The 26993-nt window shown below is 41.1% G+C and overlaps 1 protein-coding gene across 9 annotated transcripts in view; it reads left to right on the top strand.

Annotated features, from left to right (window-relative positions):
* HECW1 (HECT, C2 and WW domain containing E3 ubiquitin protein ligase 1) overlaps positions 1-26993 on the top strand; it is a 265996-nt gene that overhangs the window by 232048 nt on the left and 6955 nt on the right. For all 9 annotated transcript variants that reach the window (XR_003533038.1, XM_027675830.1, XM_027675827.1 and 6 more), the window contains 5 exons: positions 11354-11452; positions 12840-12969; positions 16690-16836; positions 18223-18337; positions 19545-19743. Coding sequence is in view for 8 of the 9 variants with exons in the window: in XM_027675830.1 (XP_027531631.1) it covers positions 11354-11452; positions 12840-12969; positions 16690-16836; positions 18223-18337; positions 19545-19743 (690 nt within the window). In the remaining variant the exon portion in view is untranslated. The remainder of the gene's footprint in view (positions 1-11353; positions 11453-12839; positions 12970-16689; positions 16837-18222; positions 18338-19544; positions 19744-26993) is intronic.

The following is a 26993-nucleotide window of genomic DNA, read 5'->3' as shown; positions in this document are numbered from 1 at the left end:
CCTAGACAGAAGGAATTATTCACAGACATTCATTTGGAGATCTGAGGGATCTTAACTTGAAACATCTTTTTCTGTGTTTTCGTAGTAAATTAGTGACAGCATGGGTTTTTGTAACAGTCAGGCATTTGTGGACCTTGATGTGACATTTATGCAGCCAGAGAGTGGTACCCCAGAGTTACAGTTATCTTAGAGGTATTTACAGCTTGCTAATCATACTTAGCATTCTGTATCCATCTCAGAAAAGTCCTGTTGCATTGTTGGTTTTTCTGTATGTGAAAATCAATACGATTATTTAGCAGAACCTTATTAGAAAGTTGAAGACCTATGAGTAAAGTAGTTTTGTGCAGAACCCTACTGAAGACCACAAAGATGATGATATAGTCTAAACCAGCAGCCCAGGTCTCCAGAAGCTGTAGGTTAATTCCTGGCTACAGTGTCTGAATGAACTCCATTAACTGAATGTTCATTTAGAACTGCTTTGGGGCAGGAGTTTCTTCATTCAGTTCCCATAGTTAACTTTTCTTTCTGCCCTCCAGTACCCCTCTTCGTTTACTAGTTTGTGCTGCTGAACAGAGTCAGACAGAAGACTTGCATGTATTGCTACATTGTGTTCTGCGGGCAGAGGAAGCCTGGTGCGCCCACCCTCCATGCCGACATGAACTTGCTTTCCCTGTGCTCCAAGGCAGCTGACATGGTTACTGCAACACTGAGCTGAGAAAATATATACTGTCTCCTATCAGGGCTGGTTACTTCAGGCTTGGCACTGCCTGGATTGCTTTTAGGTGCTATGGCAGGCTTGGCATGTGGATAGAGCATGCTCCCTTTGCCTGCACAGTGCTGTGTGGGTATAGCCCCAGCCAAACTCCGGCCCTTTTACTTATTTGTGTAAACGAGAAACCACATAACCATCACAATCCATCTCTAGCATGCCAAACAATGCAGGGTGTGGTTTTTCCCATTTTTTGTTATAGTAAACCCAAGAAGAACCCAGAATGTTGCAACCTCAGCTGTCCTTTCTCCTTAGAGAGCTTGGTTGGTTTACTTAACCCAATTTCCTTAGGAGTAGTGCCTTGTGCAATTGCCCTGATCAGACAGATTCCTGATAAGTTTGAGACCTGTTTGACAGGAAGGTAAAGGTCTCAAAGATACTAGTTTCCTAAAATCTTTATGAAACTTGTGTCAGGCTACAGGATAGATCTACAGAAGAGTGCCTTAGTGAGGTGGGCTGGTGAGCTCAACAGGGATCTGTTCTGTTCTCTCAGCTGGCCAGGCAGGATGAAGGAGCTGACAAGTCTTTCACGGGCACAGGCTGCTAACCAGCTGTATCATCTTGCTCAGTAGCTTGTGGATGTGAGGGAGAGCTGTGAAAGCTCAGGGGAGGCAGAAGGGAGAAACTGGAGATACTCCAAAGTGGGGGAAGTGCTAGCAGAGATGTGTAGGAGGAACTGTAGCTATTGCGGTGTGGTAACGTAGAGCTATCAGAGACAGATCTATAAGAAACAAAGCTCCATTAATCCTGCTACACAGAAAATGACTTATTTCAACTGAAGTGTTTTTAAAGAAAGTGACAAATTGCCTCATGACCTAATGGGTTATATTCAGATGCTGACCAGCTCATAGGATGGATTTAGCACATTCCGTGGCTCTTTATAGAAACAGTGGAGAAATGTAGTCACAGCATCTAAGCAGGAGGTCTGCAAACTGCCATTACTCCTCTCCACTGACTGAAAGTAGCTCTGGGGAATATGTGGTGTGAGTTACTCATTAATCTGTCTAATTTTTCAACTGCTGTGGCAGTCAGCCTACATATGGCCCAATAGCTGTTTTAGTCAGGGAGTCAGAAACTCTGAGTTTGGTTTTAGGCTCAAAAGGGACAGTTGTGTGGGTCTACGTTTGGGGGAGGAATAAATTTAGAAGACCAGTTTTGCAACCGTCTTGAAAGGGCCTGTTTATGCTAAACACTGAAAAATCATCCTCTTAAAAATCAGATCATATACAGCGCCCCAGAGTGGGGCATCCAGCTACATGCACTTGTTTTTTTGAATTAGATGATTACCTCTTTGCCTCAGTTTCCATCTGAAGAGATTTCCTAGTATGTAATCAACTTGAAATCCATTTGATGCACACTAATGCTCTGAACTGCTTTGAAATTCTCAGATGAAAGGCACCATAGAAAACCAAAGGATTTCACATTATGTTACACTATAAATTTTAATTACTGGCAATATCTTATTTTAAATAAATTATGTTTGCACGATAAGTTTTCAAGCACTATTGTAAAACTTCTGGGCAAGAATCATATTAAAATATATGTGCAGCTGAAATAATTTTATAAGAACTTTTCACTATGTGAAAAGGGTATGTTACTGAAATGCCTTCTTGCTACTGTACTGTGATCTCTCTCAATGCCTTCTGTACTTAAGTAAACTTCTATTTTCCTATTAAGTTTGATGTATGACTATATCACATAGAGCCTACCTCAACAGCTGGTTAATTATTATTAAGGGTCAGGAGGAATTGGAAGATTAAAGACAAACCAAAATTGAAGGAGAAGAAAAACATTCTCCTTAACTGAGCTTGTGCAGCAGCCTTTTTTTTTCTTAAAAAAATAAAAAGGTTCTGCTTTATATTTACCTTCTTCTTGATTTTCTGTCTTTTACTAGAGAATTTTTTTCCAAGTTCTTTTGAGGATCTGAATGGCGCTGTTATATGAGTTGAAAGAAGAGATGTCTCTCACAATCTCTCCCCCTTTTTCCTTCTCTGAATTTCATAGTCTCTCCAACACTGCTTCTATAATTAGAGTTTGGTTTGAGGGAAAGGTGGGTGTTCTGTTTTGTTCTGTTTTTACGAAAGTCATATTTATGTTTTTTTCCCCTTGCTAGGGGCCATTTTGTCTTTTTCAACATGGCAGATTAAATTTGCCCAGAGATGGGAGGCTTCACGTGAAAATCTCCGTAGTGTCTCCACCTTGCATGTGGCACAGGAGAAAAGGGTAAAATCCACACTGTCCCTGAGCACGTGGGCCTACAGGGAACCATCGGGATGGACAGTGATTGTATGTATGTTTGTAGTGGCAAAAAATGCCCGGGGAGTGATGAATGTCCTCATATCTCCTGTTCCAGCCACACTGGAATGGCAAGGCTGAGCTGTCACTGTGAAGTATTGCTCAGTCATCATTGCTCCTCCCTTATTTCTCACTACATTTTATTCAGACTTTGGTAAGGTAAAGAAAAGTCAACTAGAGCAGGTGCAGAAATTCCCAAGCTAACCTTTTTTTTTAGCAACACAATTCATACATCAAAAGAAAGACTGCTTGCAGAGCAGTATTGTTTTCAGTAAATCACCCAAATTCATTTTGGGTATTTTTGAGTAGAAAAACATTTCTCTTTGTGTAGGCCTCTCCCTGGGATGTTTTGAAAGTTAAGTGTTTCATTTGACCATTGAAAATTATTCTTCATTTAAGTATGTTACCTTAGTGTTACATTAAATTCTAGAAAAAGGAAATATTAAAGACTTAATTTGAGCTGATCTGTATGTTTTTTAAAGGGAGAAAGGCAATGTTGAGTTTGTCAGTTTGCCCCAACTTGAGACTTATTTTTCAAATCTCAGTAAACTTATGGAGGATGAGAGAAATCCTGACCTGATCATCCTCTATGAGAAAAAAATTATTTAATAACAAGAATACAGAGCTGTACATTCAGTATCTTGTGGCTGATTGAAGGAAGCTTTTTACACTGTGACTTATGTCTTCCATTCTGGAAAATGACAGAGTAGAAACTGGAATTAATTGTGTTGGCAAGATTGTAAAGGAAAAGTCAAAAATTTTCTTAGACCTCAGAGCAAAATGAAAGGTTCATATCTTCTATTCTGCATGTTCCCAGGAGAGGATTGGAGCAGTCAGTTTGCAGTGGTGTTGATAAAAGTTGAAGGTATTCGATGATTTGCAAAACAATACTTAAGGCAGACTGTCAAGCAACTAATAGCACAGAGTGAATATTAGCACAGAGATTTCTGAGTTTACTCAATTGAGGAACCTCATCCTGAGAGACAGGGATCATTGAATCACAGCACAATGCAAACCCAAGTGTGCAGCTTCTGGACCAGGGAGGGTAAGTCCACACAACTCCTCACTGCAGGTGACCTGTTTGCCATTAGCTCAATATCTGCATCGTGCTTCATCACGTGGTGTAAACATTCCTGGGTGTTTACCTGGGACTCCATGGTGAGTGGTCACTCTCATGCTTAAATTCCCCAGACAGGCTGGAAAGGATGTGCCTCCTTTGGCTGGAAATAAGCCAATTATTGCGGCTTCAGTGTTCATAGCAGACCATTGAAGGAAAATGTACAATCATTCAGCTTGTGCTTTTATGACCCTCTTGTCTGGCAGATGACTAAATCTCTGGATTTTCCCCTGTAGCTTGACTAGTTTGTTTCAAAACATGGCAAAGCTATGGAAAGCAAACATAAGTCATGCAATGTATAAAACTTCACTAATTCATAGATTTGAAAATGCCCACCACCAACCTTTCCAAAATTTTTTACTGAGAAATCGAAGTCTCTTGATGAAAATGCTCTTTTGCTGGCTTGAAAGAAACAACCCATATGCATCAGACTGAACTGGTCCATAAGGAGCTGATCATAAACTGGAGCTGATGGACAAAATTACATATCATTTTATAGAAGATGACAAAGTAAAAAATGTCAAACAGACCAAGCAACTAAAGTGGACCGGGGACTCAGAGGATTCCAGTATTGTCTCCACCACTTTTTTCTTAATAAGAAACTTCAGATAAGTCATTTTACTTTTGTACTTAAGTTTTCTCAACTTTCAGATGATCTCCTCTGTAAGCTGCTTTGACATCTGCCAGTCAAAAATACAGTTAGGATATGAGAATCACAAAATGTAGAGGTTTGTAGTCTTCTAGCCAGTAGTCCATACCTCAGTCTGTATCTCCTCTGTAGCACTGGGCAGAATTGGAGGAGTGTTTGCCAAGAGTCTCACAGGTCAATGTGTTTTATCCATTGTACCAGCAAGAAAAGCTAAAGCCGCAGGCAGACTGGTTTCTGATGAAGGTTAGTCATGCCTGTGCTGCCATGTTTTGGCAGGAGTTCTCCCAGAGGAGGATGATTGTACATTATGGTCTATGAGGTTGATAGTTCTGCAAGCAGAGATGGCCGCTTCAGCACTTGGCCACACTCCTCCTCTCCTTCTTCAAAACTCTGCATTCACGGAACTTCTTTGTTACTGGTAAAATGACACATAGCACAGATTTCTTGTTCCAGAGAGAGACCATCTTCATTTTAGATAGCCAGGATATAAGGAAGATGAAAAGATCTTTTGAGTGAACGTGCAACATAGCTAGGTTAGAGACAAGGAAAAGACTTGAAGGATCTGATTAGGTTAAATAAAGAAGCAATAAGGTTTTCATTATCTCTTTGGTTTTCAGTTGCTGGTAAATTAAGCTTCAGGAATGGTTTGAGGGTTAGTTGCTAATTTAGGGTGTATGAGCTCCAGAGATTTAGAAGGACATGGATAGTTCACATTTCCATCGCATATAAGTGATAGATTTTTTCATGTGGTTACTCCTTAGTACTTGAGAAACAGAAATGTTGTGTTCCACTTGTCGATAGATCCAGAAGATAAAAGTAGGGCAAGATCTTACTGAGGCATCAGTATTTACTTGCCTTTTGCAGGAGAAACTTTGTGCACAAATTAGCAATAAACATAGTGAGGAAGTACAGAGACTCTCCTTAAAAACTCAGTAACTGTGTGAAAACCTGTAATGGATTTTGACCATGGGATAAGTATTTCAGTATTTAGAACAGAACTCACAGGGGGTAAAACCAAAACCTGGTTGAGTGAGTCATTACCATTCCTTCAAAAAACATGTGTGGGGATCTAGAGTAAGTTCTCAGGTGGCATGCCAGTGTTGTTAGATATCAGAAGAGTGGGATAAGTTCTGAACACAACATTGAATGATGCTGTGCATAGATGACCCAACAGTGTGTCTTGGTCTGTCTGAGAATTCTTCCTATTAGAGATGGATATAAGAAAAGAAAATGAGCTAACAGTAGTCTTGTTACTTCTTGTATTGGAATTCTTCTCCATGAGTAATTTACAAATTATTCTACCTTTTCTTTTTAATGTGCTGAGACCTCATGGGCTTCTGTCTCACAGCCTTTGTAAGAGCCATTCCTTTCATATTAATGACACATGAGCTCATCAGATTCCTGATCTGAAGAGGCATCGTGCTGGAATGCCACAGCATCCACCCCCCGAGCCTGCAGATATGCAGAGCAAACTTGCCACAAGGTCAAATGACACTGTGGCAGAGAGGCAGCCTGCAAAGTTTGCAGATGCAAATGAGATAGAACAGCCTTAGCTATCCCAGCCTGCATGGCCAAACCCTCCTGACAGCAGAATGCTGCACGTCATTGCATTGCTCCGTTCAAGTATTCTGTCATTTGTGTGGGTAGGGGTTAAACATGCACACCAAATTAAAGAAAGGCATTTTTTAATGAAGGCTGATAGAAGTGTGGATTTGATCCACTGCCAAGGTTTTGTAAAGGTGGTCTGATGTAATCCTAGATTATTTCTCTGTAAATGTGGCTCATACAGGACATATTTGTCATGTCCTGCACTGAGCCAGTACAAGGATATGTGCTACCACCGTATAGACACCGACCTCTGGTGCATATGCCTAACACGCTGACAGTTTACCTTAAAATTCATAGTGTATGAGTCCAGGCAGAGTTCTTGCAAAATACACATTCTTCGAACTTTCTTGCATTAAAAAAGAAAAAAAAAAAGTTCTTCATTTATAAAGTGTTAGTGCTGGTGATAACACCAAAATTCAGAAATCATAGAATTTTCCTCTGCATATTGCATCCCCCCTTCATATCACAAGATTGCAAATCACAAAATTTTAGGCTATAAGAATGGATTTTTAGTTCCTTTAATCAGCAGTTTCTGGCCTTCAGGTTGTTCATGAGTGTCTTCATAACAATGATGGGTTTAACTTAAAACAAGCTGTACCACAACGTCTTGAATCCATGATGCCTGGTTTCCTACAAATTTCTGTTTCGTGACTGAATTCTCTGTTGTCTGGTAAGATGCATGTTCAGAGTGAAGTCTTTTCTGTGACTGTGCCTTTGTAAATATTTCCTCTTGTTAGATTCTCTGGTATCTAATAAAGATTGAGATTAGGTCCAGTCTCTCCCACTGTGAAAGGACTAATAGGCTGTCTAGCTGTCAGGCGCCCACCTGACAAATATCATTCTCCCTCAGAAGAGCTTCCAAGGACAGAAACCCTGTACTACGGTGAAGCCTCATTTGTTCGGTTTGTTTTTCAGGTGGCCGGAAGTTCATCTGCACGATTAAACAGTCAAAAGCTTTAAAACTGGTGCAAGAGAATGTATAAATTTACCTTTCAGATGAAAGCAAGTTTTCACTAGTCTTATGAAAGGAAAGTGACATTTTCAAATTTTATGTGAACCATGTTATATTTATCTCTCTTGAGCCCTTCTTTGAATATTTTTTCACAAGCTACTGCATCAAGAAGGGCACCCTTAAACAAAGCTAATGTGTTTGAGTGAGATAAGGCTTGCAAGATTTTCAATCTTTTTAATCCCATCAGGTGCTTCCTCTATTTAGGATTTAAAGTTTTCATACCATACCCAATTTAGCCCACAAGGTTCCCAAAGCATCCCCAATAGAATGATAAAAACCATTCTTCCTCTTTACACATGGATTACAATTTTTTCGAGGTACATCATTATCCTTCTGAATCCAAGCTAAAACTGTCCTATGAAGTAGAGCTGCATTCATCCAGCCAGTTAAGAGAGAGCCCTCTAACAAAGTGTCATTATGGGTCCTGTCTTGCTCTGGTGCTATGTGATAACAACTGGAGTAAATTAAATCTCCTGTGACCCAGGTGCAATTGCAGGAAAATTTATTGCCCAGTCGCTGCTATAGTATATGGATTTGTCTCTCCCTCAGTATACAGGCATACAGTAAGTATGCAGAGTAAGAGAATCCCACTGAGGGGAATGAACCTGTTATTTTGCAACAGGCTGTTGTGAAACAGGCTGTTTCAGGGCCACCTGAAGCCTCCAGAAGGAAAAGGAGTTAGCTGGGTACTGTGCAAACTTCTGCAAATGGGTCAGAGAGTAGTGTTAAAAACCGGAAAGCAGGTGCACACAATGTCCTTTTTGAGTGGAGAACGGTGTCAATAGGCAGTCAAACCAGAGCAGCTCTACTGCTCATTAATTCTGTCTCTCGTTCCACCATTTCCTGTTCATTAACTCCTTCCTGCATTTCCCCTCTCTGCCAGAGCACGTTACTCAGACTCAATCATTGTCTCCAAAAAGGAAGGCTGTTGAAAGAAAAGACCAGAGCAAGACCTTGCATTCCCCAGCTCTCCCAAACTAGCTTTTCTGCTAGAAAGAAACCAAACAAGCATTTTACATTTCCTTGGAAAGATAAATGTAAGTCAGGTTTAAGGAAGGTATGTGCCCTCTAGCCAGGATTTACCTTTGTGCTGCTTATTCTGTCAAGAAAACTTGTTTTGTTCTGAAGGGACTGTCTCAACCACCTATAAATCTCACCCATGCTCTAAATCCTTCAGGAAGAAATAAACACAGGAGTCTGGTTTTGTTTTAACTGGCTTTTGTAAGGAGGGCAATTTGTTCCTTCTTGCTTTTTTGTCAGTTTCGGTATAGTTTAAGTTGGACTGTTGTGCTTGGCTTATTGTAGTGGCAGCTTGATGGACTGTATGGACACACACCCAGATAGACTGTATTGTTGTTCTCTGAGAACAGCAGCAAATGCCTCCCTTTTGATAGGTATCCACTGACTTACCATGGTCCATGTTTCTCAGGTATCTGTTAACTTGCCATGATCAATATTTCTCAGTGCACTGCTGGACCACAGAAGTGTCACCTTTGGTCCCAGGCCCTGTCCAACCTGGGCAAGAGGCCAGAGGACCTTGTCATACACCGCTCTTCAGATCACAAAGTATAGCAAGTCTTTGCAGAGATACCAGAGCTTTTTGCAAGGGCAGAAGGGTCTGTCGGTTGGAGAGCTCACATACTTTGAACATGAAGCGATGTGTCTACTGGGGTGATATGGAGCTGCCAGTAGCTTTTTTATCCATTGTATTGATAGGCACCAGGAATGTCATCTCCCTTATCTAGATCAGCTAGTACAGAGTTTTCATACAGAGTACCTTTGCAAGGGCTGGGACTGTGGAGCTATGGTCATACCCCCTGTTTGAGCAAGATCTGGTGTGTTCCTGAGAGCTGAAAGTGCAAGGCCAGACTGATGAACCACACAACCCAGAGTTGTTCTGCCCATATTTGCTTAGGCTGACCCACCAGCCTTGGTCCTTTCACGCAAAAATGCTACTCCTGACTTTTGGATGGTTTGGTACAGTTCTGCCATCAGGCACTGACTCAAATTAAACTCACCATTAACGACCACCGTAACATGTGCTTGCGGTTGTAAACACCTTGGTCCTTGGTACACTGCCATTTCGTGTCAGCTTTGCGTGAATGCCCTACAAGCCATGCAGAGGTATAGAAGTGATGTAACCAGCAAGGAGGAAAGGAACGCTGTTCACACATTCAAGAAGTTTCTTAGGAGAAGCAGCCTTCCCACATCTTTCTTGGCAGCTTTACTTCATTCCAGATGGCTGCTGCCTGTCCTATCCTGCACAGCTGAGTAGCCATGCGCTGAGCATTGCAGTGAGGAACATGCCAGTGCTCACAGTATTTTCATTCAGTGTTTGCTTTCAATGCGCAGGGATGGATGGGGTGAGGAACAAAACCAAAAAAGCCGACGTGTTATTTAGGACAAACGGACTTGGTTATGGATCGTGAAGGTGCTATAAAACTGATGGATTATAGGCTCAGCATTTCTGGGATTTGAGCTGTCTGGCTTCCACTGTGCTTTCATTGTGTCAGCTCCCCCTCTTTCCCTTGGTTTTTGCCGGAAACATTGCACCAGAGCACAAGTGAAGTGAAGCAGGTCCTAACTAGACCCAACAGCTGCCTTTTGTTGCTGCTGTGGAAACAGCTGTAAGAGGGTAATATAATCACTCTTCTGTTGCCGGTCAGCTGCATATCATAAGCACCTTTTTTGGATGCAGGGGACCCAGAGGCAGCTTCTGTGGTGATGTAAATGCTAATTGGGCCCACAGCATGCTATTTTGTGCCCCATTTGACATACTAAGCACTTGTTGTTCTGTCCCAAGAGCATAAAGTTGACTGAACGGATATTTTGTGTCACTTTTATTACAATGAGACTCATGTTTCATTCATGTGCAGAAGAGGTCTTTGCACTGGTTCCTGTAGTGGAAGAAATGGTTTCTTGGCTTTTAGATCTGTTTCTCATCTTTTGTGCAATAAAACTTTGCTGTGATGTCAGTCAGCTCAGGCTTGGAATACTCACATTTGAGATGTTGTGGTTTTTTTCTGCTCCTTTTCTAAAAATAAACAAGTTTTGAATGGGTGTTGGGGATTGTTTTTACAAAAATCAAACTCATTTGACCTCACACCAATTCTGTATTTGTCTGAGATTATTGATTTAAAAGTAGATTTGATGGAAAAATATCTAACTCATAGAAGAAATCATAGAAAGAAAAATTTAGCAGCTTATCATCACAAGTTGAAGACTGTAATGAGCAGGGCACTATTTGAGTGTATTTGCTGTGGAACTAGTGGTTGTTTTTCTTAGAAAACAGAAAAAAACACAGAAAAATGTAAATGCTGAAGACAGCTGACCATCAGCATTAAGAAAGTGGTCTGGGGACAGTGTGCCTGGGCTTTAGATACTGATTTTAATCTGTCCTTGGTCACAACAGTTAGCTTACTTGAACTTCAGTTTTCCCCTATGAAGTCAACTTGCTACGCTTGGACAGGGTTGTAACTAGTCAGAAACTGGATATACTGATTCTCCAAGTATCCTTTGCAGCTCTTTTTGAGATAGTATGTTTTCTGGTGAGGTGGAATATTACAGTATTTCACAGGCTAAATATTATGCTTGATGGAGTCAGTTTGTATTGGAGCATTCAACTAAAGCTCACAGAAGGTGGGTGTTTATTGGTTTGGCACAGGAGAGCACATAACATACCAGCTGCAGGTATAGGCACTGTAGGAGATGGATCAAGAAGAGATCCATTATTAATCAGTCATGGGAGGGGTGGCATTAAGTATCTGCTCAGAAAAAAAGAAATCAATTAATAAATGTGGAAAAACTAAGTCAGAAACAAAAAAAGAAAAACAGTTGATACCTGTGTTTCTGTATTGACAGTCTTGAATTACACTTCATTTACTCTGTGTTTTTAAATCACAGGTTCAGGTTCAGCGGTCGTATTCTTGGCCTTGCTCTCATTCATCAGTACCTTCTTGATGCTTTCTTCACAAGGCCGTTCTACAAAGCACTACTAAGGCTGTAAGTGTAAGCATGCAACCATGCAGAAACAGTGATCCCACAGTGAGTCCTACAGAAACACAGACCCTTGGGGAGTTGCTTTGAGCGCCCTGACCTTCAAGTTCTTTCTGATGTTAATTGGTTGGTCTGTGATTGAAGAAAATGAACACATTCTAATTTTTCTTTACTTTCTCCAAGAATTTGCCAGTCATAAATACTACGTTGATAAAAATGAATAATAAGTATGACATTTAGGAACACACATTTGAAAGTACTGACCCATAATTCCCGAGTTTACTGAGGAAAACTTACAAAACTTCAATCATGTGGAAGACTGAAAAGCATCTTTGATGGAACGAAACAAAATAACAACAAAAAAAGGAGGGAGGTCATATTAAGAAAAAATACATAATTTGTCATGCCTTACTGGTGGAGTAGGTTTTCATTCTAAAACACAACTTGGGTTAATTAGGAATGCTAGTGTAGATACAAACAGTGAATGTTTCTTTTTGGTCTTCTACTGTCTTTTATATTGGTAAGCAGAAGCTACCAGTAATAGATGACTTTCAATTTCTAGTTTATATTTGATTGACAATCTGTCCCTCTTTAATTAATAGACTGAAGTAAGATAAGGTACATAAAATTTGCAACAATAAGAGAATTACTTAATAATAAGTATTATGTCAATACTGCAATTAAATGACAAAGAGCAGAATAAAGCTTAGCTGAAATAGTTTATCAATTAAGATGATTCCAAATCGGCAAAGATAATTGTCTTAACAGTCCTTTGAGTTCTTTATCATGTTGGGTTTTGTTGTGGTTTTTTTAACAATGAGTATTGCTGGGTTCCAAATGCTCATATCTCAATTGTACCTGATCTAGTCTGGAAATAGCCTGAAACCTAGAGTGCTCCCTGCATCCTTATTGCCCCTTTAGGGAGTTTGAAACCAGGCTGGTCATAACATCCACCTGTCCTTTCAGCAAATAAGGACAGCTCCTTATTTGCAGAAATTTAGGCTGCCTGATCTGCCTTATGTCAGTCCTGTGAGCTCACCTTGAGGAGGATAGGTACGTGGAAGCAGCCATGCGCAGCATGGTAGGGCTGAAGGTAAGCATGTGCTCTGTAGTGCGGGGCATCCTGAAGAATCACATAAAATCAAGCCCCAGGGGTGTCTTCTGACAGCAAATGGTGCAGGCAGCCAACAGATTTGGCCTTGAGCCTAGCTATGCAAAGCAGATAATTGCACAACTGCTTCAAGAGGGTCTTGTAACAGGCTTTGATGTTGACAAAACCAAATGAACATCACCTTTATGTTGGATCTTCAACATAAATTTGTTCACATACTTAGTAATAAGTCATCCTGCCAGTAGTCATGGGATCATATCTTTTTTCTTGTCTTTCAATCAGGCCATGTGATTTAAGTGACTTAGAGTACCTGGATGAAGAGTTCCATCAGAGCTTGCAGTGGATGAAGGATAACAACATCACAGATATCCTGGATTTAACCTTCACAGTGAACGAGGAGGTGTTTGGACAGGTGAGCACAGCTATGCAAAACATCTGAAAAGCAAATTTGAAGCTGACAAAGTTGGGCATGATGAACATCTTTCTGTCAAAACAGATCCTTTAGCCTTTCAATAACATTTTCTTCTCCTACCTTCTGTTTCTTTCAAGCCACCTGTTCCAAGGCAGATGTTTATTCTTAGGGTATATAATATAAAATACCAGCCCTCCTACAGGCCTATTAAGCCACACACTGATGAGCACAAGGAATTCTCTGGAGTGCAGCTCTTCTGTCCAGGGTGTAGTTCACACAGATGTGGCATTCAGTGAATGCAAGCAATGTAACTAAAAGCTGATGTGACTGAAAGGATGTGGGTTAGGAGGGAAGAAAACCATCTGACAGGTGGTGTAGGACCTGGCAGCTCTCACCATTGTTTTGTCTAATGTTTCGCTGTTAGATTCTGTATCTCTTACTTAATTTGCACCTGCTTAACAACTTGGTATGTACATCCATTTATTATGCTTTCTATAACTCAGCTCTACCTTAGTCATTGTAACCTGACTGATCTGGGGAACTATAGCCTTAAATAGAGTGCAGCACTTAAGTCTGGCAACCAGAATAGGTGTCTCCTCTGGGATTCTTTGGCTTGCACTGAGGGCCTGGTGCTCTTTGCTGTTGCAACTCATGCTAGATTGTAACTGTCTCTGGAAAACCTTCAGAGGACCCAAAGCAACATTCAGAACAAGATTAAGGACCTCCAAGTGATACTGAAAACCAGAGAGGCTGAAGAGCCATGCTCACCAAGCACTGCAGAAGCTCAAGGAATGGAGTTAACTTGTGTGAGAAACAGACGCACAGCATCAAAGAGAGCAGAGAGATTAGGTGGAATATAAGAGAATGGCTCTTACTGCTCCAAAATAAGATTGCCAGGAGAAGTTTTCACAAAGCTAGAGTAGTTCTGTGAGCTAGGGGACAGTCAGACTAGTTTCTGAGGGGAGGAATTCTGGCCCTGCAAGTTAAAGGGCTGCTCAGCTATAAACTTGAAAGTAACAAAAAGCAAGCAAGGCTTCAGGAGGCATATTCAAAACTGAATTTAGTCTGCATATAGTACAAGGTCACGAAGGATGAGCAGAGTTAAGGGTAGATGAAATTAAAAGGATGGGGCCGAAGAATTGATGTAGGAAGCCTCTGTAGGAACGATAACACTATTTTTCCCGGACTCAGGTGCAGGGGTTTTTCATGGACTTGGAGCTGAGAGCTTATATGACATTGAACTGACGGTACAGTGGTTTTCCTGGAAGGTACGGCCACATAAGACTAATACAAAAAGACAGAGAGAATCACACAGACCTACTCGCAAAGGCAGATGAGACAAGTTTATATTTACATTGGAAGACTATAAAGTTGAATAAGAATCTCAACCTGAGTTGCCCTGATGCATCTGAAGGTGACATTTGGCACGCTAATTACTTGTTATACTTTCCCCAAAGAAAAGAGCTAGACAATTAAATAGGCGTCTGCTGGGGAAGATGGCACTCCAAAGAGAATAGAAAAAAATCATAATCTGTTGTAGATGCTGTGGTATGAAAGCAAAAGAACACTAAAAGCCAGATTTTGATTCCAGTTCACATGTTGTTTAGTACTTTATTTCATATGTACTAGACACTAACCTTGCTAGAACTAATGATGGGTTAAAAAATGGTTCTCACTGTGAATTACAACTGTCAGAATCCAAGAGTCCAAAGGGAAAGTGAGAATTTCCCCCTTTTAAAGTTTGCTAAGTGCTAACAGCAAAATAACAAAGAAATCTCAGTCATATTTTATGCTCACAGATGGATCCCAGTTGGAAATTCTTGCATGCCAAGAGTATCTGAGCACTTAAATGCCATCTGAGCATTGCTTTGCTGGATACACGTGCAAGTGTACATCACAGTGGGAGCTCTGCTAATATTTGGGAAGCTGGATTTCAAGGGCTGGATAAGGGAAACGAGAAATACTGACTCTTTGAGAAGCTGTATGGTAGATGGGTCACAAGCCTTTTATCTGCTTCCACAATGACTTTACTCTGGACCAGTCAGTGCTTCTGTCATTTTCTCTCTCTTGTCTCATCTCTGATGTGTATTGAGCTTTTAAGCCTTCCAGGCCAAATCTTTTTTCTTGGACTTTCTAATTAGAATGAATTACAGCCTTCTTGCATACTGGAACCCGGAACACTCCTGTAATAGCAAAGATATGATGTCAAATCGAGCACTGCACATTTTTACTGGTGGGGACTGAATGCTAATTTGAGAATTTCACTTATAAGACAGAGAGAGGTGTCAGTTACTTGTGACCCAAAGTAGTTTCTCATGCTTTTACCTAGTAGAAAGTGTTCTTTCAGGCCTGTCTCTGAACTCCATATGGGGATACAGCCTGACTTGTGCCCTGGCAATTGCTCCAGTCAGGTAAAAGGGATGAGCTAGATTGTTTGAAATATCTCCTTGCTACTCTGAAACCTGATTCTGAATTCTAGCTCACAGCTGTGGTTAATACTTCTATGAACAAGAAAAGAAAAATAGGGACACGTTGATTGCAGACCTCCAGTTCTAGGGAACTACTTGTATTTGAATTCATATGGATAATGAGAAGTTAAAGAAATGACCAGCTTGTCTAGATGTTTGTGGGAGATCTTGCAGGAGACTTAGAACATCTGGACTTACAGCTGTGCTTAAAGCCGGACAACGTTTAGTCTTTGGTTTTCCAGATGTATCTTATTGTCACGCAACCTTGAAGAATACAACATGGCAGCTGGGCCAGAGTCTTATCCTCTGGATAATGCAACATTGCTTGTATAATGGTGATGCAGTGATTTATGTTTGGGAATTTAACCTGAACCAGCTAAGAATTCCTAACTCATTCCATCCAACCTTACTTGTTCTTGCTGTTTCTCAACAAAGCTGCAGATTAGATGACTCATTCAATGTTTCCTTAATTCATAATATTACAACAGGTCCCTCAAGTAAAGTGACCTAAATACTGTCTGTGCTGTCTGTTGGGCTAATAAATAGATAATAATATAAATAATACTAATAATGAATATGTATTTGTGCAGCTCCATTTACTATCTGTGCTAGACATCATTGTTACAGCAACAGAAAACTGAAGAGGAGAGCAAAACATTCTTCCTTTTAAACCCACTGAATTGAATGTGAAGCTAATTGCAAGATAAATATTATTTTCTGTCACATGGGAGAAGGAGTATGTGCTTGCTGAATAGAATCCAGATTGATTCCTTAAATCCTTTCTCAATTTCATGTCTTAGTAACCCAAGCCAATTAAATTAACCATTAAAATGCAATGAAATGCTTTAGCTCTTGATTTAAAAAAAAATTATTTACAGTACAAACACTTCTCAGGTTTGGATGGCTGATACAAAAATCTAAATCCCACAGTGACTATTTGTTCTCTGTGCAAGGCTGCTGTACAGGTCTTGTTTTAGGTAGTGTACTGGGAGTATTCATTTTATGATAATTTCTTTGGCTATTGGAATTTCTGAGTAAATACTTTTACTAGCACTTGGGGAAGGGTAATGCTTGTTGCCTAAGACACAAGTAGATATCTCTTCCAGTTAGTGGAGCAGTCTACCTGTTCCAAGACTGTGATTGGCTCTCCGTCCTTGCCTGTTGTTTCCTGTACCATTGTTTGGATAGTCTTGAGCTTAAAACACAACATGATCCATACATTGCTACACCACTGTTTATCTTTGTTCTGCAGGTGACAGAGAGAGAGTTGAAATCTGGAGGGGCAAATACAGCAGTGACAGAAAAGAACAAAAAAGAGTACATTGAGAGAATGGTTAAGTGGCGAGTGGAACGAGGAGTGGTTCAGCAAACAGAGGCCCTGGTCCGTGGCTTCTACGAAGTGAGTAACAAAACGATGCTCCTGCAGTCTTCCATTCCTCATCTGAATGAGATTACCCCCGTGGTTAAACTGTGCTTCATTGGGACTCTAGGAAAGAGCTGAACAGACACAACAGCAAGGATTCCTGGATCTGTAGAGATGGGGACCTTGGATATATATGGCTTGTTTAGCATTAAGGAAGAAAGGAAAGAAATGTGTACCCTGAATATAATAAAGCATTATGATCAAGAGCTAAGAAGGACATTGCTTTCCATTCACATAGTAAGAGAAGTAATCATTTGCAAATTTTGTTTTACCCTGTTGTGTTACAAAGGAAGATTGTTAAAACTGTATACTTTGATGAGAAGCTGGTGGAACGCACTGTATCTTTAGGGATTCATTCCAATAAAATTGGTCCTTGAGTGCAGTCCAAGCTGTTATCTGGCTGGTATTCATGGATGCTGTTCCTTTGTTGTCCCTGGATTTTCCTCATTTATCTTTGCTGAAGACCTGGATCTGAGAACATCCTTCTGGAAGAGCTGCTACAAGGACTGGGTGAAAACCTGTGGCTTTGCTGACCAGCCCATGCAGTCACCTATTCTTGCCCCTCATTAATCATATGCAGATGTATCTTGCCCTGGCCCTGGCAGCTATCTAAGTAGAAGTTGAGGTCTGTCTCAAAGAGGGAAACAAACTGGAAGAATGGCAACCCTGGAAAATGAAACAGCAGATAATGGACATGCAGAATAATACTATTACTAATGGGTCTAAGCAGTCATGCACTGAAAAATTTACTGGGGGTGAAAGTCAGTGAGGGTGGCTTTGTGGCTGCATAGACTTGGTCAGCCCTTTTCTGTGGAAAGGGGTTGGCTGAGTGATTCCATGCAGTTTACAACATGTGCATATAGTTAGCTACCTTTTTCTCCCTGTGAATGTTGCAGGCCATTAAAGCTTTTGGTTTCACACAATGAAGGAAGTGAACCTTAGCTGCATCTTCAGTGGATGAAGACCTGAGGGCACAACCACACAATAGTAATCAAATTCCAGTGTGAAACAAATACAGAATAAATTGTCCATATTACAAATCCAGGCATTATCAAAATCACTTGTCAGAACGAATGTAAGAATGAAGAATGTTCTGCACAGATTATGTCCTGTCACTTTTATTGTTTCATTCTGGTCAAATCTCGTGTGTGGTGGTTGTTTGCAGCTCATTGAACAGACTCCCTTCATCAGTAGACTCCCTGAAGAAGAGCACAGATTTATCAGCAGAGGAGTGGAAGTTAGCTGTCAGCTTGCAGACTTCGTCAGAATAAACAGCTGGCCATCAGAGCCATAGGTTTATGAGACTTTGCATCTGCTTTATTTCCCGTCTGAAACTGTGCTTATAAGTGTTTTTTGTTCTAGGTTGTAGACTCCAGGCTCGTCTCTGTTTTTGATGCCAGAGAACTGGAACTGGTTATAGCTGGCACTGCAGAAATAGATCTCAATGACTGGCGGAACAACACAGAATATCGTGGAGGTAAACTGCCTGCTCATGTTTACTAATATCTTGACTGGTTCAGTCTAAAACATGAAAGACTTGATCTATCTTTTCCTTCTGTCTTTCCTAAGGGAAATGTCCTTCTTTTGTTCAGAGAGTTATTGTGAAGAATAACTCATGAAATAAAATGAGTAAGATGTCAGGTTTGGATCAACGGGTGTAATAGTACTGAAATTGCTTCTGCTACTTCTATCCAGATTTTATCCATTCAATCCCTACAGACTTAGCAGGAGTTTTGACTATTAGATCTAAAAGTTACTTAGATGGCTGTAAATGAACTCCTGGCTTCACTGAAAGTAGTTTCACAAGTCCTCTTGGCTTCAGCAGGGAGCTGAAATCAAAAGCTGAATTTCACAGTTCCCAGTTACACTTCAACAACATACAGATCTTGCTTGAATGTCCCCCCTTAACGTAAACTATCACTTCTCTACTGCTTGGCCTGGTTTTGCTTTAAACACTGAGTATGATTTATCCAGCCTGTCTTGGATGATGGATAAATGTAAAATCCACCAGTTCTGCACCACAAATGGAAAGTCCCTGAGGTTCACATATCCTCCCCTGAAATACAAGGTTTCAGTCTTTGCTGCTCACTGCCCAGCCTTTGTGTTACCTTGAAATACACAGCTTACCACAAGCACAGCTGGTCCCGAAAGTTATTCTCCTATTTTTTTTCTCTTTAGCTATTGAAACAGATTCAACCTGGGTTTATGCTGACTTTCACTAGCACAAGCCAAGGCACAGAGCCCCTCAGATGGGAAGTTTGCCAGGGAAGGGCTTGTGGTAGCAAACTCCTCTCCATATGTCGAACACCACTGCAATCCAAAAGAGAATTTATTTGGGAATGAGAAATTGTTAAGTTGTTAAGACTCACACTGTGTGGCATATTGCAATTGGTCTTTAATATCTCATGCATGTAACACCAGTTCTTGCCAAAGGATTTATGAGAGGCCAGTGTACCTTGAATATATATTTGAGTTTCAGGGTTTGAAATTAATTAGTAATATTATAATATCTACAGCCAGGACAAAATGGAACCTGGGACCTATTGCTCAAGAAGAACAAGATATATTGTTAGGTCATGATCTTTTAAGTAGATCTTCTGACCCATGCCAGTAGGAACATATTTCAGTGTTGCACTTCCCACTTAGGAGGGTGTGATTTTAATTTCTCTTGCTTCTTGGTTTAGGTTACCACGATGGACACATAGTAATACGGTGGTTCTGGGCAGCAGTGGAGAGGTTTAACAACGAGCAGAGACTCCGGCTGTTACAGTTCGTCACAGGAACATCCAGCGTGCCATACGAGGGCTTTGCTGCTCTCCGAGGAAGCAACGGGCTACGGCGCTTCTGTATAGAGAAATGGGGGAAAATAACCTCCCTCCCAAGGTATGTCCCAACTGGGAGTTTGTACCAGAATTGCTGTGAGAAAGATAGGCCTGGTACTTTGTTGCACCTCTCTGCCAGTGAAAGATAATGAATGCAGTAAGGACACCTAAAAAAAAACAACAAAGAAACAATTATCAGTTTGTTCTGTAATGATATTCAGAGAAAAGTGTTTTCTTTTGCTACCTTTTAGATTTACAGGCTCAATTTAAACTAGTTGGAATCCTTGGAAATGGTTAAGATAAAGATTTCCATAGATCCAAACCTAGTTCTCTTATTTTGATTCTAGAACAGATCCAGACTAGCAGGAGCCTGTCAGCTGATTCTGTTCCCTTTACTTCCAGAGTACTAGTAAAAATACTTGTGAATTTACAGAGGCATGAAGCCAAAATCTGTCTCTGAGTTTTGGCTAGAGACCTGCGCATAATCCCTTCATTTGCTCTGATGGTTCTCCTTTTACATAATGAAGAATCTTAGTGATGGGATATCAGACCCTGTGGTGATAATATCCAATTTGTTACATCTAGTTCAGTCAGCCAACTAGGAGTAAATGAGTTATAATGTCATACAGAATCAACAGACTTGGCAGTGCTTCCCAAAGGACGGGTCATCTTCCTTTTCGGAACAAAGGGACAGGGGCACAGAGGGGTGGTTTGACTTGCTTAAGGCCACCCAAGAGAGCCCTGGCACAGCCAGTGATACATTCAGCTCTGAGTTCTGCTTCACCACTTCATGGGTAACCAGCACTCATCCTTTCTCACTGAAGTGAGTCACCTTTTCTTGAATAACCTCACAGTTGCCTGAGGCTCTGCCCCATTGACATTACACAGCATTTCAGCACCTCTGAGACACTTTTGCTACATGGCCCTTTTACATCTTGTTTTCCCTCCAAAGGATGCTGTCTCCCTGCTCCTATCATTTGCTTTCAGCTGCAGTCCAAAGGAGGTCACTTCCATGGCACAGAGCAAAAATCTCTTTGCACAGACCTTGGAAATATGTTCAGACAATCACTTAACAAAGGGTCTGGTCCAGTTTTCTCATTACTTGCTGTCCATGTCATTTACCCAGAAACATGCTATAAGATGTGGACTTGAGCAAACTTGCAGAGTCCTCCAGAGAGGCAAATTCCAAATCTGATCACCCTCTTAGTCCCTGCTCAAGCCCATGTTTATTCAGTGGGGAGATGCAGGAACTGGACCGGGACACTATATCACCAGGCATTTGGTGCTGACATCTTATGTGGACTCCCTCTAAAGTCAGGAAAAGGGAAGTAAGTGTTTTTAAGGAACAGTTGATCCCACCTGAACACAGATTTTTAAAATTGTTAAGCTGAGTCACACCTGGTACATTCTGATTTATGTCCATCTACCACAAAGACTCTATAGAGACAATATGGAGAACTACAGCCTCTATGAAAGCTAGATTTAAAAACAAATGAAAACATGTAAGGTCAGTGAGATGACTCCCAGCTTCAGCCAGCAATGTGGAAAGAAAGCCTGAGAGCAAGTTTGCTATGCATAGTCTGGATCCTCATTTGCAGAATATATATAGCCTGGTTCTGTCTAAGGGTTTCAGAGCTTATTGAGGGCATTCCTGCCTGTTGACAGTCAGCAACTAGCAGTCACAGATTTGTGCAGTGTTTCTGCAGAGCTCTCTTTGCACTCCTTCTGGGGTGGAAAAGGGCGAGAGGGGAGGGTGGACCTTGGCACGTGCACAGAACATGCCCTGGGCTGACCCATCAAGTTCTGAAAAGGTAATTGGCCTCTTTCTGCTCTGCTTAACTTTCTTTGTGAACCTAGGCATTACTTATGACCTAGATTCAGTTAGCCCCGAGATATTCACATTAACGATTTTATGTTTGTCTGCTGATCACCAAACTTGTTGCTCTCCCTGAAAGAGGCCTCTTTTCCAGGTGAAAGTTGGTAGCAACGTTTGGAAGTCTTAGAGCTCTGCATTCATTTCAGCCAGAGGAAAAAGAAACAACACTTGCTCCTGGGGAATAAACACAGCTTGATCACCATGAATTATTGCCTACATTTTTATAAAATTATGGGCTGCTGCCAAGTATACACGGTGTTAAGAAATAACATAAAACACACAGGCTAAGCCTGGAGGTTCCCTAAATCCTTAGTTAAGCAACTAAATGAGTATTACTTAAAACTTTTTTTTAAATGCCTGTTTATGGTTTGCTTGTGTTTATTTAGATTTATGTACTTACTTAGACTTAGAGGCTAAAAAACATATGTCATATCCTGTAGGCCTTTTGGACCCTGTGATGTGAGTGTAACTTAACTTTAGCTGTTTACGATAAACCACAACAAATTCCCTTGTCACTCCAACAATTCCTACAATTTCACAGTGAGAGTCACTCCATGTTTTCAAAGTCCTAGGAAAAAAACACCAGCTTTCTCATGTCTTAGAAATCATCAGATTTAGTTGCTTATGTGCTTATGCATAGTGGTTCTAGTGGCCTTAGTTCTTAGTCTATGACCCAATAAATGCGATGTGTTGAAAGATATTATGGAAGCTGATGTATTTGGCTTTCTTGACATCCAGGTAGATGGTAAGTCACTGGGGATAGGTTAGTCCGGCCTTTCAGTTTTCAATTGCTTTACAAAACATTGAGAACTTTTAGCTCTACGAGGAGAGTCCAGGCCTCTTTCTGTATTCCCTTGCTTCTGCTCCAGATGGCTGAAGTAGTTAGGTGAACTTCCCTTGCATCCTGTCCTTACACTTTGGCAATGGAGCATGCAACTACCATTTGCTTATAGTGAGCAAAGATGCAATACCCAAGGTAATACCTAAACCACCTATGCTTTTGCACTTGCAGCAACAACATGGCACTCCCAGAAAAGAGGCATGGTGTAAGTTTCTAAAATGCAACACTTTTCAAAAAGTAACCACTAATACCTGACACTTAGAGTGCTTCTTGAAAGCACTGAGGGTAAGGAAGACTTTTTCAGGAAGGCTAAGAATCCAGTAACTTCATTCTAAATTGGTGGGTTTGTTCATCAGTACCAATTCCCCTGCCATGAATAGGGTAATTGTGGTGTAATGTGTTCATCTAAGAGTAAGATAACACTTGTATCTTATTTCTGTAGTGTGCATGTGTGCCAGACACATTATTCCTATCTATATTTACTTTTGAGACCACACATGTTAGAAAGCTGAGGCACAATACAGCTCAGAGATGCTGCTTTAATCCCAAACCTCCAGACGACGACCCTGAAGCAGGTCCCAAGGAGACTACCAGCAGTCAGTCTGCAGATCTGTCAGTGTAAATCTGCAGCAGGGTTTCTTCCAAACATATGAATATGAAATAACAGGTTCAATCATGTATTCATCACAGTTGAGTTTTACTCTCCCTATCTAATATGCAAAATTTTGGCCCAAAATAAAGGAGTTACATGTTTTACTTCTTGTAACTGTTGCCTGAGTAGAGATGATTATAGAATTCTTCCAGCTATAGACTCTTCTGAAGCAGGAAGCCTCTCTTCACCTTTCCTGGGTCATGCAGGTATTTTAGACTGAACCAGCAGTTTTAGCAGTAGTTCTGTAAGAACTGATTTTTTGTTACCCACCAAACATTAATGAACAGTCACTGGTTTTCTAGATGGGACAGCATAGCTTCATCTGATATGGGTATGGAACTCCTGGCCCAAAACAAAGCTGTACAAAGAACTGGCAGTACTTTCTACTGCAGCTATAGGAGGCAACAGTTCCCTCTTTTAAAATTCTCAGTCAGCAAAAGTGTTCAGTGCCTACAAATGCCACTGCCCCATCTTCCGGTTGTGCTCCTCACCTGGCAAAAACTCCTGTCAGCTCCAAGGTTATGTCTGTTTGAGTGTCAATTAGGTAAGGACCTCAGAATGTATCGCAGTGATTCAATTAATCGCATTTGACACAATGAGGTCACTTTTCCCAACAGTGCTGTGCTGCAACTACCCTTTCATCAGAAGAGGTATTCTTTCAGCACATTAATGCATGTTATATATGATACAAATTACCAGTGCTAGTAAATATCTGAACTTTTGTAAGAAAATTCTGTCCCTCTCTGTTAGATGATCAAGTATTTAATCACCACAGAATCCCATATAGCAACTAAGAAAGACTGTATGGGACTACAAAGAACTTTATTCTCAAAATTTCCTTCTTCCCCAGTGGACTGAGTGCATAGGCTTTGCTGTCTTTTATCTTTCCTTATCTTTCATCCCTCTTCTGTGTCCTCTTTTCTCACATAAAACAGGAATATTATCTACAAATCTACATTCATCTATTAAGCACTGGTTCCCAGACAGCAAATAAGTCAAAAGGAACAAAAATTGCTACCTATGGGTCCTGAGGTTGATCAAAGAGGGGTTTGTGGGTTCATCTAAAGAAAGCAAGGTGAAAAGGAGAGCTGCCCAGTTTGTGCCTGACAGGCATGTTTATGTTAGAATGCGAGTCTTATTTTAGTTGAAGGGTTCAAGCTATAATTAGGGGTTCTGTGCCCACTTTTACTGCCTTTATGGGGAATAAAGGAAGTGACAAAGAAAAGAAGAATGCAAAAGTCTTAAAAGCTTATAATTTTTAGAGAGAATTCTTAGAAGAAAAGAAATAGCACAATACTGTGAACAGTGAGCAAAATCAAAGCCACCATAACTACTTTAAGCAATAAACACAGTCTGCCAAGAGGAGTGAAATTTTAAGTCGTTCATTTACTGCTTTACTTACTGGAGGATGGGGGTATATGAGGGTCAGAGTTGGTTTACATGACTTTATCTTCCATTTTCTTCTAGAGAAGCCAGAATCCTTCCCATAAAAGCTCTTACCAATCTAATTCTTATTCCAGACCTCTCACTCCCTGAACACCCTCTCAAATGTCACCAGGCTTATGTGGTAGGAAGCTTTATCAAGGGAAGTGTAGTGGTTTGAACCAGGTTTTCCCCCTGAAGCTAAGAAAGTGGTAACCCCCAGGGGGTGGTGACCCTTGGGGTTTGACCCAATCAGGGCTCCTGCAAAATATAAACATATCACTGGACCGGAAAAGAAAGTAGTTGGAGTTGTTGGAGAAGAGGTGGCCATGTTCTAAGCCACGAGGAAGAGACCCAGAGCCCCACTGGGGGCTGGGCCCACCCCAGCCCCCGGCTGGGGGGCTATGGGGACTTGGAACAGTGTTAAACTGGGCTAAGTACCTGTAGCTAGAAAGCTGAAGGAGTTTTCTCCACCGTGAGTGGGCAGACGGAGAAGTGGCAGAGCAGCAGTGGACGGAGAAAAAGCGGCAGCACAGAGCCAAGAGATAAAAGAAGCACCAAAACAAACATGCAGCAAAGCAGACAGAAAAACTTCTGCGAGCCGAGAGAGAGAGAGAGAAAAGCAGCAGAGAGAACTAAAGTACTACAGAGTTTGTTGGGGACTGCAAAACTCCCCCAAACTTTCTTTGAGATCCCTCCAGAAAATGGAGGGGGTGGACTCCTATTAATTGGAAGTCCTAAATGTAGTGGTCCTGAGAGCTCAACCAGGACGAAATGTGTGAGAGAGGACCTTGGGCCCTTCCTTGCTGTAGCTTCAGAGAAGCTAGCAGCCATCTTGAGGCAGAGCACGGGAGCTCTGCAAAGGGGCTTGAATCCCCTGAAGATACCAGACCGTCACGAAGGCTTCTGCACTTCGTCGACATGACCGTGGTGGAGCAACCTTTGTCTGGGGTAACGCAGCCCACGGAAAGACCCTTCGTTTGCGCTGGGGGGCCGAGAGAGGCTTGGAGGCCTCCCTCGTGTGTGCTGGCAGAGATCCAGCAACTGCTGCATGGAAGAGAAGAAGAGACACTGCTGCCCTAGAGAGACTTGCTGCTCAAAGAGAGAAAGGGATCTTTTCCCTTCTTCCCTCCTGGGCTTTTATTTGGAGGGAGAAGAGATTTGGTCCATTGTAAATACTGTATGTCATGGTAGAGATAGTTTAGATTGTATGTAATGTATTATACTATTTATTTGTTGTACAGTCTTGTAATATATATATTCCCTTCCCCCCATTTTGAGGCTCTTGTGGTGTCTAGAAATCCATCTCACACTGGGTTGAGATGTGGGAGGGGGGCTGGGAATCAGGAATTGGATTTTGGGACTTCAAACCATGACAGGAAGAAATATTTTCTTATTGCTATGACTGTTTCTTGCACTCCTGATGTAATGTTTTCACCCCAATACGTGTAGCAAGTGTCCTCTGGATTATGCTTACTGTAGACACTCTCACTGGGATGAGTAGTAGGAGGCCAACATGGTTCAGGAGTAATTTACCCCTTTAGTGGACAGGGCACAGTTAGGCAACAGTGGAAAATATTATGGAAAATGTTGTTGACTCTTAATTGCCCTATGTACTGCTTTATCACACAGTATATGATATGACATACTAGAGACTGAGCAATTTAGCTTTAGTCCAGTTTGAAAAATAAAGGTTTCAGCTTTCAGTTGCAAGAGGCAAAGGCAGTATGCACAGCAATACTGAGGAGAGAGGGAAAGCTGAATGAGAAGGTGTCCCAGTCAACCTTCTCTCTTATTTCAGGTGAAGCAGAGTATATTGTGCAGTTACACGAGTAGATACAACCTTTGCAGCAAAGAAGCAATTAGGCCCATTGCTGAATGTAAAATAGACAGTTTTGCACATAATTATCTTTTTGTAAGATTGGGTGGGCTTCACAGGCGTCATTGGAGCTGCAGTAAATGCATATTAGTTTCACAAACCAGAATTTGAACTCAGGCTTTGCCTTTAGCAATATATTGTAATTTGCACCATAAGTAGGTAGAAGTGTAAACCTAACCTGAATCGTACTCCTGAAAATCATTTTTCATTAATTAATTTGATGACATTTTTTGGAATGAAAGGGTTTTTTTCTGTAAAGTTGTTTAAGTGGTGAATGTGAGAGTGTTGCTTGGCAAAATGCTTCAGTGTTTCTAGACACATTAACTTTTTTCCCTTTCTTTGTGGTAGTTTCTCCCCACAGTAAATTGCTTGAGACCTTCTATAGAAGAGCCCACTTCTGCAAACCTCATATTAAGGAAAAGAATTATCTTTTTTCTGAGTTTGCCTAGGTCAAGGAAAACTAGAAGTCAACAGCATTGCAAGGTTGTTTCATAATCAGCATGAAATGAAAGGGATAATGATCAGTCAAGATGAATGTCTGCAAGATAGTAAACATCAGAGTCAGTGGCTGTGGATATGTCTGCACCACACGATAGGATGCACGACAGCAATGTCTGAGATGCTGTTGTCTCAAACAGTTA

This window comes from Neopelma chrysocephalum, unplaced genomic scaffold (genome assembly GCF_003984885.1).
Source record: "Neopelma chrysocephalum unplaced genomic scaffold, ASM398488v2 Primary Assembly neopelma1_26, whole genome shotgun sequence".
In the NCBI taxonomy this organism is placed as follows: Eukaryota; Metazoa; Chordata; class Aves; order Passeriformes; family Pipridae; genus Neopelma; species Neopelma chrysocephalum.
The sequence above is the reverse complement of the archived record's forward strand: the minus strand, read 5'-3'. Positions and strand labels throughout refer to the sequence as shown.